The sequence below is a fragment of the Suncus etruscus genome, chromosome 3 (assembly GCF_024139225.1).
Source record: "Suncus etruscus isolate mSunEtr1 chromosome 3, mSunEtr1.pri.cur, whole genome shotgun sequence".
Classification (NCBI taxonomy): domain Eukaryota; kingdom Metazoa; phylum Chordata; class Mammalia; order Eulipotyphla; family Soricidae; genus Suncus; species Suncus etruscus.
Window position 1 is genome coordinate 161,041,445 of NC_064850.1, and position 15,761 is coordinate 161,057,205.

Consider the following 15,761-nt stretch of genomic DNA (forward strand, 5'->3'; position numbering starts at 1 on the left):
CTTTGACAAAAAATTAAATACCTCGCCTAGATATTTGATTTACTTAAATAAATAATTAATGTATTCTTTAGACACTATGAAGTACTAATACATATAACGCTTCTATTATTTTCTTCCTTTCTATATGTAGTTAAGAAATCTTGGATAGGTAGGTAAGGCTGTGCCTTGCACATAGCTATCTGGGTTTTATGTCTGATATCTTTTATGGTTCCCCCAAGACCACCAACAGCGATTCCTGAGTGTAGAGCACTCCCCGAGCACTGCCGAGAGTGGCCCCAAAAGAGAGAAAGAGAGAGGGAGAGAAAGTGGGAGATCTTGGGTAGTTATAACTTATGGTAACTCTTCTTTTTTTTTTTTTTTTTTTGGTTTTTGGGCCACACCCGGTAACGCTCAGGGGTTACTCCTGGCTATGTGCTCAGAAGTTGCTCCTGGCTTGGGGGACCATATGGGACACCGGGGGATCGAACCTCCAACCGCGGTCCGTCCAAGGTTAGCGCAGGCAAGGCAGGCACCTTACCTTTAGCGCCACCGCCCGGCCCTGCTTATGGTAACTCTTCTACAAAAATATTGGATTGAATGATTTTCAACTCACAATACTTTTTAGGAAGCATTAATAATTTTTAACATTTTCATATTGTATGCAATTATATATTGCCAGAAAGCAAAATAGATTTATGAAGTATATAATTATGCATAATGAAAGTATTTAGGCAGCTACATATACAAACCTTTGTGTCAATGTCAACATTTATACCCACTATTTACAAGTATATGAGAGACAGTTGAATTAGTACATAAAGTTTTTATTTAAAGTTTTCCCCTTCAAGCAAACTTCATTTATACATTCTAATACTGTACAAAATTTACATTCTCTGTGACTTTTGTATTCACTTTTCACTTTGTAATAGTTGTGTCTTTCTGAAGTACAGAAAGCTTTACTTATAGTTCTCATAAATGCTTTTATTTATTTTAGCTAGAAATAAAAAATAAATGAAAAAATATAAGAAAAGCAAAATTCCTTGTATAAACTGACTTTCAGAAGAAATGATGACAGTTGATGATAAAAAAATCCTGAAGCAGAACTTGTTCTCTTTCTTCAAGATGTCAGCATGTACTGTAACTTTTCTTTCTATATATTCTTATGTTTTCAAGGAAAAAGAAATGAAAGTTGATTGCACTGGATATATATATTTATATATATTTTACAATGGATCCTTTGGATCTGAACATACAAATAAATACAAAACAACAAAGATTGCACTTTACTGTAGAAACGCATTAGAATCCAGTACACCCCTCCATCATATATGCTCCACAGTGAAAGCTAATCACCAAGGCATTTTTAAAATTTGTACTTTCCCATGTTGTTGTTAACACATTTGTTGAGGGATACAACAATGAAATATTTTGGGGTTTTATTTTCTCTAATCGCTGTTATTTCATCTCTAAAGAATTCAAATAAAACCAACTTCATGTTCCTGGCAGTTTTAGTCTTTGATTAACCACACTGAGACAATCTCATGCTTTCCTAACCTCTGTTCTTAAACTCTTCATGCTCCTGAAGACAACCAGCAATTGCTCACTTCACTGAGCTCAGGCATCTCTGGTGATTGCAAACAAATATGATGAGGGAAATGATGAGGGTAAATCTTGTGCTATTCTAGAGTCAAATTTAGGGTTGTTGATATAGTGAAACTTATTTTTGGAACTTTAAGTTGTATGTTTTAGGGACAGAGAGACATCTAGCATAGTTCTTAAAAGAAATTCTTCTCTTTATCTGTCTTTGGATGCTTGAAAGAAATCTCCCAGGTTACATTATGGGTTAAGTTTGAGTCTGATATATATATATAAAATCGTAGAGCTGATTTTCTCAGTCCTATTATTTGAAATAAATAAGAGATGTGTTGTAAGAAAAAAGAGAAATCACAAGCCTTTGACTGTTAAATAATAGCATATTACATATTTTTCCTTTTTATATAAAATTTAGGAACAAAAATTATGACTCTGGTTAGCCTAGAATCTACAGGGAAGAAAGCAATTGCTATAAAACACAATATCTTTCTCTTCTCTTGTTCCATTAGATTTTGTTAAGAGCAGAAATTATAGAAATAAAATTCTCCTCATTAATCTGAAATGATTTTCTATAATTGTGTCGCCTATGGAGTCTGTGAAGTAGCCACAGATGAGGATGATTGTATCAAGGGGAAATTTTTGTAATGCAGTTACAGGTATTTTAGTGGTCCAATTTTGAATCATCCGTGAACACAATATCCCCAAAATTTTAACATTGATCACATGCAGGTAGACTACGCACAATACTGATCTTAGGTCTCTCTGGGGGCACTCTTCTGTATTTTATCTCTCTCATTTCCAAAGTTAAGATCCACATGAGTTTTTGTAAAGGTGGGACAAGTTAAAACCAGTCTGAAATGGAAGAGACTGTCACCACAGGAAGTTTGGTGGGATGTGCATTTCAGACATATTTGTTCAAGAATAGGTCTTTTTCTTTTGTAGTTATTCGTAAATCATGTGAAACCAAGGGTGGGTTTCGGCAGTTGTACCATTAGAATGCATTGATCCAAGCATAATAGTGACGTCACCTGGCACTCCTAGAATGTGATACTGTTCATTCCAGGACTTCCTGGTGTTATTTGTTATAAGGTACACAGGCAGGCAGGATGACAGTTGCACAGGCTGGACCTGCCAGTGGTTCTGCCACTTCTCCTTCGAGTTCTGTCCAGGTGCCTTTTTCGGGACAATAGCATATTGTAGATGACTTGTAGGCTCCCTGTAATGGCATAGCAGGAAACATTTTAAAAAAGGAAATGCATAGACGCAAATGGGTAATAATACTTATCACATTTTCATTGTAAAAAAATACTGATTTTCTGCTCCTGCTAAAAAATTCTACATGAACCACATAAAATGGTTTTATTCTGAGGGAAAGTTAAACACTGACAAAAATGTCAAAATTGCTGTGTGTGTGTGTGTGTGTGTGTGTGTGTGTGTGTGTGTGTACTCAAAGTCAAGCACCTAGAATATCATTTGTGATCCAAGTTTTTTTAAAATTGACCAAAAATTGGAAATTAATTTTCAAATTAAAAGAAAAGAAAAATTTATCTTAAGTATTCAAATTTCTGAAGTCAATTGCAGTTTAGACTGTTCCCTCACTATTCCATTTTCATTTTACTATTGTAAAGTATAGGCGTTGGGATTAAAACACAATTTAAAACAAATTGGTATAAAATACTTGCCAATTTTGTCACATACTTCATTTATTTTTGAGACCACATTAGAAAATGATTAATCCTCTGGAATTTTTTCAGTTAGCCTCTGAAGCTAGTGCTTCTAGAATGTTTCCCATCTCAAGCCAAAATAGCTTTGTTTTTAACATAGGCAAACATTTTTCTGAAATTGAACTCCAGATATCATTCCAAACATATTTATTCATGCAATCTCAGATCCAAATATATAAGAATAGATTTGCATCCATATAACTAATAATTTTAAAAGCTCCTCCAAAACATTATATAGCAGTGCTTTCTGATGCAAAAAAAATCCCAAGTTAAATTTTTACTTCAGTACCAGGGTTAAACCCAGACCCTCACATATGCATGGCAAATGCTGTACTTCTGTGTTCTATCCCAAGTATGCCTTTGAAAACCAATGTATATACTTTGAAAATTGCATAAACAGTGGTTATTTAAAAAGTAAACAAACAAATAAACAAGTGATTATTGCAAACCATTAGATTTATGTGTCTCTTAATTTTGTTTGTAATTTGAAGTACAATTTTCCAGGTGTTCTTGCCAAAAATAAAATAAATTTCAGTTTCTAAGAAATAAGGATGCATGGTTTATTGTATTTATTATTATTGTTTAAATATTTTTATTAAGGCATTGTAAGTTACAAAGTTATTCATAGTAGAATTTCAGTATCAATACCATCATCAGTGTCTACTTTTTCTCACCATTTCACCCCTAAGTTCTTTAAGCACTGTAGTTACAAACATGTTCATAGTTGGGTTTCAGTCATAAAATGTACACCCCTCCTTTACCAGCACAACTTTCCTGCCTCAAATGTCCCCCATTTTCCTCCACTATCAATATTTCTCTCCAACTCTTCAGCCTGCCTCCTTAAAAGGCATGCTTTAAGTTTGGTTGTTGTAGGTTGGATGTCATGCTTTCAGTGTTGTTGACTCTGGTTCAGATATACAGATCCACTATAGCTCTACACTGAGTCAGAGGCCCCTACCTCCTCTTCCTGTTACCACCATTTACCCCCCTCTTTCCTTAGTCTCCACCTCAGTTTCGTTTCCTATCTATAGAAGGCTATATTTAATACCACAAAAAATTTATTAGCTAATTTTAAAATGTTGGACATTCTATAAGCTAATTTGACCTTCTTACCAATAAGTCAATAACATGGAACAGGATATGAATAGAATAACTTGTACACATTGCAAAAGATATGGTGGGACCCTGAGATTTTTGCTTTCCATTAAACTGGTTAAAGTGTTTCAGTTAGGAGTTGGAGACGAAGGGAGACCATCAGTCTGGACCAGGTGGCCAAGACATCCTATGTGGGTGTAAGATGGGAGCTATAGATAAAAGGTGACACTGACATCAATGTTTGTTACTATGGAATCAGGCTGTCTGAATTTTGACATTAAGTGGGACCCAATGAAATTGAAAATGTATTCTTTGAAATGTAACAGGTGCCAATAGGAAAGTAACTGGGTGGGTTTAGATTGACACTGAACATCTCTATAATCTGAGTGGAATAGTGACTCGGGGTCCTTGTCTGGAAGCCTGCTCTCAGGTGGAAGTCTTGGACCCTGAGCTAGCTAAGCAAATAGCTGCCTCTGCATTTGGCATTCTTATGTCTTTGTCTGACCTTACCAACTGCTCTCTCTTGAACCCATGTCCAACAATATAATAACCAATAACAAGTTAGCCTTATTGATTTTCTGATTTGAACATATCAATTTGAAGAAAGTATTTTTTAACTAAGAAATTTAGAAAAATTTAGAAAATTTAGAACATTTAGACATGGATTGGACATAAAGAAATTATTGCTAATTTGATAGAGCATCATGATGTAGTGTATATATAAGTTTATATAACTTATCTTTAAAAGTGATTATTTTTATTTAAAATACTTTTATTATTTTATTTTTGGGCAACACCTGGCAATACTCAGTGCTTATTCCTGCCTCTCTGCTTAGGGACTTGCATCTAGTGAGCTCAGGTGACCATATAGGCTTCTGGGGATTAAACTTGGGTCAGCTGCATGCAAGACAAGCACCCTGACCACTGTACTATTGCTCTGGCCTTAGTAAATTATTTTTAAGATAGAAACTGAAGCATTTAAAGTATAATAACATGACTTCTAGAGTGCGCTTCAAATAACAGGTCAAAACTTTTAAAAAGGAGGGAAGATAACAATGTCAAAATGTTGATGGAATTTGAAGCTGAGTGATTAGTTCAAGAAATTCCATTTGTTCTTAATTTATGAGTATGTTATGTATATATTTTGAAACTATATTTATAAAGAGATAAATGAGTAGTAATAGCAATTAATTTTATTGAGATACATCTCGTGATTTTCATGGCTTTCTCCTGGTTCTGACTAAGGGATCACTCTTGGTGGACTTGGGGGAACACATATGGTGCAATGGATGAAACCCAGGTGTCCATGTGCAAGGCAAGCACCCTACCCATTGTGTTATGGTTCTGGCTTCTAGTATCGACAAATTATATATTCCAAGTATAACTTCAGTATATTGAAGAATTCATTTCCTGTTTAGTTCATTAAATTTATTAATTTAATTTCAGTTTTAATTAAGAAACTTTTCAGGTACTTCAAATAATTTTAACACAAATTTAGAAAACCACTTTAATTGAATCTTAGTTGGAAATTCAAAACCATAAGAGCATAGGCGATAAGAAAATCAGAATTCTTTTTTTTTTTTTTTTGAAAATCAGAATTCTATTGAACTTTATGATACAGCTGACTAGATAGAAAACAGTTCTAAAGCAAACACTTTTTTACTACTTAAAGTATCTTACTTTTTGGGTATAGACATAGCTCTTTTAACAAGGTACATGTGTGGGTGGTAATGCATTTGTAGATACACCAAAAAGCAAGCCCAAGCCAAAAGGAGAAGAGGTCAAAGTGGATACATACCATACTCCAGCTGTATCCTCCCACAAGGTAAATGCTGTCATCAAGCACTGCACAGCCAGGCCCACTTCGACCTTCCAAAATGGGAGTCTGAAGAATGTTCCACTGGTCACCTTTTGGGTCATAGCACTCTACAAGCATTACATCAAGGTGGGAGAAACCTAATTGATAACAAAATAAAATCATAAAAATATAGTCTCAGGCCGCAATTTAAGGCACAGAATTTCTTTTATTAAAAATGTTCTGAGCTAGAATGACAATGGTCTTTGGAGATGCATAGAATTAAATTTATCTGTGAAATTGGGTGACAGGTCAGAAAAAACTTCCATAAAACCAGCCATCTAAACAAACTAGACATTTTGGATTAATTCAAAGCAAGAATGTCTAATTCAATGATTTGGTGAAGACTGATTATATGAAAGTATTATATGAAATATATATTGAAAATAGCTTTTAAAATCATTAAAAGATTTAAAATAATAACTAACACAGATTTTATAAAGTGTTTAAAATAAGATAGTTATTTTTATATGCTTTAAATAAATGCATGCACTTAATCCCTTTCAATTACCCTATTGATAACAGTTTATTAATTTTATCAATGAGGAAACTAAGGGACAGAGAGAATGAATGACTTGAGTAATAGCTGTAAGTAGACAGGTTGAAATTTGAACCCAGCTTTTAAAAATATAGTTAGCATCTTCTTATATTTTTCTTAAAGCATGTAAATAGTTAAGATGTTGTGAGTGGTTTCTAGTATCTAATATTCAAAGTCTAGTTCTGGGAGCTAACTTCCATTGGAAGGAAGAACTCCTGCTTTCCTTCTAATAAAATTTCCTAGTGGTTCAGGCAAAACTATGTCACAGAGAACAATCTAGGTTCCTATATTCTATTAGAGCCTTGCCTTTATTTTAGGGAGTCAAAATTCCCACTGGGAGCTTCATGGTCACTGAGTTGACCAAATCTTTAATGATTTCCCCCCTAATTAAATAGCTAGAGATATGTGCTAGCTGAAGGTTGCAATGCACTTACTAAATTAACCAACATACTGGACTCTCCAAAGTAATTTAGAAGATAGAACAAAAGTGGATTTCTTTTTATTTTTGAAGAGGTAGACAGATTATTTGGGGCCATTAACTTCTTACATAAAATAAATCACATGGATTTAGGAACAAAGGAGCAATATGCTTATTGCAGTTCTGAGATATGTTCCTTTCTTTACTATAAAAATGCAGATGATCATTTTATTTTATGTAAAATTTTGGACAATTTCAAAACTCATATCATATTATGAGGAATTAGCCAAATCATTGGCCCTGAATTTCTAGTGGTAATTTATAAGGATGTGGTATTGGGGCCGGGCTGTGGCGCTGGAGGTAAGGTGCCTGCCTTGCCTGCGCTAACCTAGGACGGACCGCGGTTCGATCCCCCGGTGTCCCATATGGTCCCCCAAGCCAGGAGCAACTTCTGAGCGCATAGCCAGGAGTAACCCCTGAGCGTCACAGGGTGTGGCCCAAAAACCAAAAAAAAAAAAAAAAAAAAAAAAAAAAAAAAAAAAAGGATGTGGTATTGAGGATTGAACCAGGTTAACAGCCTGCAAGGCAACTAATTACCTTACCTGCTGTACTATTTATTTTATTCGAAGAAATTAAATATCTTCTTTTTTTTTTTTGCGGGGGGAGAGGCTATGCCCGGTGATGTTCAGGGGTAATTTCTGGCTCTGTACACAAGAAGTATTCTTGTCATACAGATAGGGAAGAGATAGAGTGCTGGGGATTGAGCCTGGTTTGCTCACATGCAAGGCAAGTGTATTATCCACTGTACATCGATCCAGCCCCAAAGGTTAAGTATCTGAGTAAAATTCCACAACTCTGTGTGTTTTGGATTTACCCTAAACCATGATGCTTCCATCTGCAATCTCATTTAAATAGTCATTATCCAAATCTTTCTGTACAAGTGTGTGGACTTAAATATTAAAGTTCCTAAAATACTTAGGTGATTCTGTGCCAAAAATTTTAGTAGAAATCATGTCTTAATATAAAATATATTGACATACAGGAATAAAATATGAATTGAAATGAAGATGCAACAGTAGACAAGAGAATGATAAAAAGTGAAATGTAGAAATTAGGCATATTGTTCAAGGCACATGCATGTGAAAGGCCCAAGTTCAATCTCTAATATTTCACCGTTGCCTAAGCACACAGTCCCTTGAGAACTGCTGGTAGCAACTCCTAAGCCTCACACCAGGGTTAGGTCCTGAGCACAATCAGATCTGCCACAAAATGCAAATGAACTAAAACAAAAAACAGAAAACAAAAAACAAATACAAAAAAGAAATGTAGCAGAAAATGCATGGCAAAAGCACTAAGATAAGCAGCACAAGGTAGACTAAAATATTGATATTTTCAATTGCATATGAACTTGAAAACATTTACGTAAGTAATAACCATGTGCAAAAATGTGTTGCTCAAACAAACTTTTTACATTTATTTGTAAATATGTTAGGAAAACACAAAAGTGTGGGATTTAATTTATGATTTGAGTGGAGGTTCCCCAGAAATGCTCAGAATTTCGGAGCTTTTTCCCAGCTTTAACCAGCCTGGCTGTGAGAGCCTGATGGTTCACTGTTCGTCCCAGTGATACGGTGTTGTCAGGTCCCACAGTGTGGCAGCTACCAGGACCATCCCAGCAGTGCTATGGGACCACTAGGGCTACATCTGGGATGTTTGAGGGGGACATTTGATGCCTTTGAGATATCATCTTAATCCTGTTGACCTGTTTTCAATGACGGGTATATTATTGAGATGACAGATAAACCTTAATCCAATGACCATATATAAAAAATATCTTGGAAGATCAGAGCTGAAAAAGATTTTAGAGCTTAACTAGATCTAAAATAGTTCACCAAAATGCTCAGTGTCTGAGCTTTCCTGTTAAGTTTAATATTATACACATGTATGGAAAAAGATGCATTCATATATGTAAATGTATAAAGGAGCCAAAGTATGATTTTCTATATTCTATGCTTTAAATATGTTATCTCATTAAGAAAGTAAATAGGAAGCATGCTATTAAATTCATTAAAGGAGTCATTCAATATTTAGATTCTTTTTTTTTTTTTTTTTGGTTTTTAGGCCACACCTGGTGACACTCAGGGGTTAATCTTGGCTATGTGCTCAGAAATAGGTCCTGGCTTGGGGGACCATATGGGATGCCAGGGATAGAATCAAGGTTGGTCGTGGGTCAGCTGTGTGAAAGGCAATTTCCCTACAGCTGTGCTATCGCTCCGAAATCTCTATGTAATTTCTTTAAGAAAATTATGTATTTTTAATGAAGTATGAGGACTTTATACATAAGTTCTTTATGATTTCTACAAGACACTTTTCTGGAAAAAATACATTACTGTAACATTGGTGATAAGAAATTTTCAGTTATTAATGTTCTCAGTTTTTATTTTCTGCAGACATCATTATTCATTTCTTTAATGTGTGTGATAACTTAAGAATAATCCTATCTGCAAAAGGAGCCAAAATAAATGCTTGCCCAAGGGTACTGCTAATTTACACAGAGTAGATTTTATTTGGTCAACATGTTTTTTACTTGGTTAACTATGATTATCTAACAAGAAACCCCCTTAGCAAGGAACATGAGATGCAAATGCAATTGTGATTAAAAAAAAAAAAGACCTTTCAAATGATTTCCTCCAATTGCATACAAGCGATCATTCATTACAGCCAAAGTGTGGATGGCGCGTTTTGTGTTCATATCTTGTTTTCGAGCCCAGACATCCATTACAGGGTCATAGCAATATAGCCAAGGGACATATTCTCCATTATGTACACCCCCTGTGAATTAAGCATATACATACATACAAGTCAAGAAAGTGCCTTGATACTGAACTTTGTAACAGAAAGTGGAGGAATGACTTGCCTGAAATGTAAATCTTCCCGTTGTGCACTGCTCCTGCGTGAGCAGCTAGAGGCTGAGGCAAAGAGGACACATAACGCCATTCGTTTGTTTCTAAGTTGTAGCACTCCACGCTGGACAAGTAACCCGTTTCATTCCTTCCGCCAATAACATATAAATGTTTGTCCAACCGACATGCATAGAAGCTGGCTCTTCTACAATGAAAAAACAAACCCACCGTCAATCACAAAAGGGATCATGGAAAGAAGGTCCCCTCAAAATGGGTACCACATCCTTGGAGAGTACATATATGTATAACTGTCTAGACCTGAAATTCTCTAGAGTGATCAAATGCTTTACCTACTGTGGTTAGAATTTTTTTATTTGTTTTTGGAACACACCAGGTAGCACTCAGGAGTTACTCCCTGACTCTGTGCTCCTGGCAGTCTTGGGGAACCATATGGGATTCTGGGGATCAAACTCAGGTCCATTCCAGATCTGCTGCATGCAAGGAAATGCCTTGCTGTGCTATTGCTCCTGCCCCTGGTTAGCAGTTTTTATACTAAATAGCAGAGGAGAAACATACCAGTTTTTGTTTCAGTCATTTTTTTGGCCATACTTGTCAGTGCTTAGGTCTTACTCCTGACTCTGCACTCAGATAACATTCATGGTGGGCTCAGGGACCATATGAGGTGCAGGAGATTGAGTCCAGTTCTGCTGCATTCAAGGTAAGCTCCATATCTGCTTATTTGCTCCAGCCCAATTCAGCCATTTAACATTTTTTTAAATACTGTTAAAATAGTCATTGATATCTGGAGTATTTGGTACTTTTTAGGGATATCACTGCTCAGGAAGTCAAAGTAAAAATGAGGTAGATAATATAACAATAATAAATTATCTTGACATTCACTTTCTTTATGTTCCTTCAAGGGTCATTGTTCCCAATTTATAAGAGAACTACATCATCAAATTTTTCTTTAATTATAATTTTCTCTTCTCCCCTGCCCCAATCCCACAGTACTCCTGAAAATAGAGAAACTTCTATGAACTGAATGTAGAATTGAAATTAGAAGATTTTTTCTAGCCTTTGCTCTTAAATTGTATATAGCTATAGAATATATTTTTTCAAGAGATATTGTTTATTACATTATCCCTGATATCATCAAAGAAAAATATAGGGGCCAGAATGATAGGATAGCAGGTATGGCACTTGTCTTGCACCTGGCTGACCTGGATTTGATACCTGGCACCCCAGATGGTCCTACAAACACTGATTGATTCCTGAATTGATTCCTGAGCACAAAAGCAGGAGTAAGCCCTGAGTACTGCCTACTGTAGACTTCCCCGGTCCATATTCCACCCCTTCCCAAGTGCAAAAGACAATAGCTGTGTTTAAACGAATGGAGTCAGGAAGACAATTCTGATGTAGGTTATATTGGAGAAATGACACATTGGGATGTAAATTAGAACTTCAGTAGAAGACATGGAAAAAGGGGATGCAAAATATATTGTAAAGGAAAATATGAATAATAAGATACAAGACCCGAGGGAGCTTTAAGAAGACTTTAAAAAATTGAGGTTAACATATTCCCACATTTTTCTATAAAACTAAGAAAAAGAAATAAAGAAAAGCTGGGGGCAAGGGGCCAAGTGGTCTCAGATGCATTGGTGGGGAAATAAATAAGGACAGAGCTAAGTCAAAGTCAATGATAATAGAATCAAGAGACCTAAACTTTAACAATCTAAACTCAAATGGACCTGCTACACTTGTAGGCCCTGGGGAAAAGGGTGGTAGAATAGGATGCACCCTGGTGCCATTGGTGGTAGGAAGGGTCCTGACTCATTGTATAACTGAAATTCAACTATGAAGGACTCTGTAGATCACAATTTTTCAACAAGATAAAACCCACGACATGAAGCTCACCGCAAAGGGTTGTGAGGGCAGTTAGAGAAATAACTACACTGAGAGGTATCATAACAATGTGAATGAATGAGGGAAGTGGAAAGCCTGTCTAGAATACAGGCGGGGGTGGGGTGGGGAGGAGGGAGATTTGGGACATTGGGAATGTTGCGTCCATGAAGGGAGGTGTTCTTTACATGACTGAAACCCAACTACAATCATATTTGTAATCAAGGTATTTAATAAAGATATTAATAAAAAATAATAAAAAATGTTATCAGCAACAACAAAAAACCCGAGATTAGTTTGATTAGTTGAAATCTTTTGCTGTTATTTTGGGGCCACACCTAATATGGTTCAGTAAGCAAGTCCTTGACACTGCTTTGTTTTTTCCCATTCATGCTACAGGAATAATATACTTCATAAAAATAGCATTTTAGCAAATACTGAATAGGTACAATTGTTAAATGTCAGCCTCATTGGCTATAAATTTTGTTAGATAAATTAGTGTTTTTATGCGATTTGATGCCAATATTTTTGGTTCATGTCAATAACAATATTAGAATATTTTCAAAAATTTTTCCAATTGAATTCACAAAGTACCTATTGACCTCTGTGGAGCCTGACTGCCCAACTATATGACTTATTGGGTGTGTTTTCTGTTACATTTCTTAATTCCTCTTACTGTCAGATTACTTATCTGTAGCATGAGAATAGTAACAGTAGGTTCCTTGCAGGGATATTTGCAAATATTTCTATAAGTACATGTATATGCAATTTGTTCATGCTTAGGAACCAAACAAAATGTTTATCAAAAATCAGCTAAGATGTTTGCATAAGGGGCCGGAGTGGTGGCGCAAGCGGTAAGTTGCCTTGCCTGCGCTAGCCTAAGATGAACCGCAGTTCGATCCCCCAGCGTCCCATATGGTCCCCCAGCGCATAGCCAGGAGTAACCCCTGAGCGTTACTGGGTGTGGCCCCAAAACCAAAAACCAAAATAAAAAAAAAGATGTTTGCATATAACTTTTGAAATTGCAAGTAAATAAAATTTTTTAAATGTTAATATAATTTATTACCACATGGAATTGGTATGTTTTCTTTTTTACTTTTATCATTTTAATTTAGGCACCATGATTTTCAAAGTTTTTAATTATGAGTTCCTAGGGTTGGTGTATGTTATTAATAATGATATATAGTGTTTTTTTTGTTTGTTTGTTTTTGGGCCACACCCGCAGTGTTCAGGGTTTACTCCTGGCTATCTGCTCAGAAATAGTTCCTGGCAGGCTTGGGGGACCACATGGGATGCTGGGATTCTAACTAAACACCTTAGGCCCTGGATCAGCTGCTTGCAAGGCAAACGAGGCTGTGCTATCTCTCTAGCCCCTAGTTTTATTTAATTTTTCCAACTTTTCTGAGGCATAGTTGACAAATAAATTTGTAATAAATTTTAATTATATGATGTAATATCTGCTGAATAGATATCTTGTGAAAAAAATCCTAATAAAGTAACAACACATCTATTTTTTATGAGAATACTTACGATCTATGTACAACATATTTTGGGGGTTATTTTTTGGGCCACACCTGGTGGCGCTCAGGGATAACTCCTGGCTCGGTGCTCAGAAATCACTTCTGGCAGGCTTGGGGGATATATGGGATGCTGGGAATTGAACCCAGATCTGTCTTAGGTCGGCCACGTGCAAGGCAAATGCCCTGTCATGGTGCTATATCTTTGGCCCCTATGAACAATTTAAGATATATAAAAAATTATATATATTTATAAATATATAAAATTTAAGATGTATAAAAATTTAAGATTTATAAAAAGTATTATTAAATATAGCATTGTGATGCATTAGTTACCCAGAACTTATTTATTTGTTTATTTATTTAAAAATTTTTTTATTGAGACCAATGTGAATTGCAAGTCTTTTACAGTTGTATTTCAGGCACATTGTGACAGTGAATTAGGGACATTTCCAACACCAGTGTGGATCTCCCTCCACCATAGTTCCCAGCATGCATCCCCTACCTCCACCCTTAGCCCACTGAACTACTATGTAATAGGCCCATTTTGTATATTGCTTGTTATAGTTTGGGTCTCTTGCTTCTATTATAGTTGACTTTGGTTTGGATATTTAGATCTGACCATTTTTTATTTCCATTCAATACTCCTAAGACTACTTTAGTCCTTGATTCTTATCAACTTCCTTTTAATTTTATTTCTTTTTTCAATTTGTAGGAAGATATAGAAATATGAGTCAGAATAAGATGATTCATGTTCTTTGGTTCTGTAAAAAAAAAAAAGGCAGGAGTCCTTATGTAGAAGCTGTAAATAAAATTAAAAGAAGAAAAAAAAAAGAAAAATATGAGGACAGATAAGGAAAGTTTTTTTTTTTTTTATAGGCACAATAAACATTGAGAAAATTAGAAAGGAAATTCCCTTGGCTTGAAAGACACAGGGTGTATCTTTCCTTGAAGTATACTGTCGTAAGACCTTCTACAGGCGCTGGGCAAAACTTACTTATTTTAATAACAAAAAACTTGGTGTGTTTTGAATAACCTTCTCTTATTTTTCTTATCTTTCACGACCAGCAGTCATTATTTTATTCTAAGTTGTACTTCTTAAGATAAAAATTCCATGTATAAGTATATCATTTAGTATATGTCTTTCTTTGACTTATTTCACTTAGAATAGTGCCCTTTAATTTCATGCAGGTTGTCACAAATGGCAGGATTTTCCTTCTTTTCTAGAGCTGAACAATACATACATCCACACATATCTATACTACAATTTTTATTCATTTATCTGCTGTCTTACATAAAATTTATATACACATTTATATTTATAAATTTATACTTTTCACATCTTTTATATTAAATATAAAGATGTCTTTATATTCAATGAGACTAACCTTTAAAAATTGTACCTATTAAGTATTAGCTAAAATACTATTTTTATAAAGTATATTATTCCTGTAGCATCAATGGAAAAAACAAAGCTTTGTCAAGACTTAGTTAAAACAAAGCATCACTGTACTTGAATACAGTGAATATTGGCTTGCCTTGCAGGTGGCCCTCTAGAGTTTGATTTCTGGCAAAAGATATATTACTCTTTAAGATACATTAACTTCCTTTGACTATATATATATACATATATATGTATATATAAATTTGATTAGATGATACAAAATTTAATAGATCTACAACCATTATTTTGATCACCATTTTAAGGAAATACATTGGCTATGCTTCTCTTTAAATATCCTGTCTTGATGCTTTTGAAAGAAGTAAACTCTGAAAAAATTCTGAAGGATAATGAAGAATATCAATATTAGAGAAAAGAACAGACTTGAAAAATAACCAATTAAAATGCCACACAGAATGGTTTCACTCATCTATGGGCTTTAAGAAAAATGAAAGACATTTTTAACAGTATCTCAGAGACAAGAGAGATGAAGGCTGGTAGGTGCAGCTTATGACATGAAGCTCATCACATAGAGTGATGAGTGCAGTTGGAGAGATGACTACACTGAAAACAATCATAACAATGTGAATGAATGAGGGAAGTAGAAAGCCTGTCTCGAGTACAGGTGTGGGGGTGGGGAGGAGGGAGATTTGGGAAATTGGTGGTGGGAATGTTGTACTGGTGAAGGGGGGTGTTCTTTACATGACTGTAAACATACAACTATAATCATATTTGTAATCCTGGTGTTTAAATAAAGATAATTATAAAAATAGACTTTATAAAATAGAAGTCATGAGTC

General features: G+C 35.1%; 1 protein-coding gene across 1 annotated transcript in view; it reads right to left on the bottom strand.

Annotated features, from left to right (window-relative positions):
• Window positions 1-787: 787 nt before the first annotated feature.
• KLHL14 (kelch like family member 14) overlaps window positions 788-15,761 on the bottom strand; it is a 120,938-nt gene continuing 105,964 nt past the window's right edge. Inside the window, exons 6-9 of the mRNA XM_049770211.1 lie at window positions 10,120-10,310; window positions 9,876-10,034; window positions 6,190-6,347; window positions 788-2,788 (exon numbers count right to left, since the gene is read on the bottom strand). Of these exons, the coding sequence (XP_049626168.1) occupies window positions 2,648-2,788; window positions 6,190-6,347; window positions 9,876-10,034; window positions 10,120-10,310 (649 nt within the window). The 3' untranslated portion in view covers window positions 788-2,647. The remainder of the gene's footprint in view (window positions 2,789-6,189; window positions 6,348-9,875; window positions 10,035-10,119; window positions 10,311-15,761) is intronic.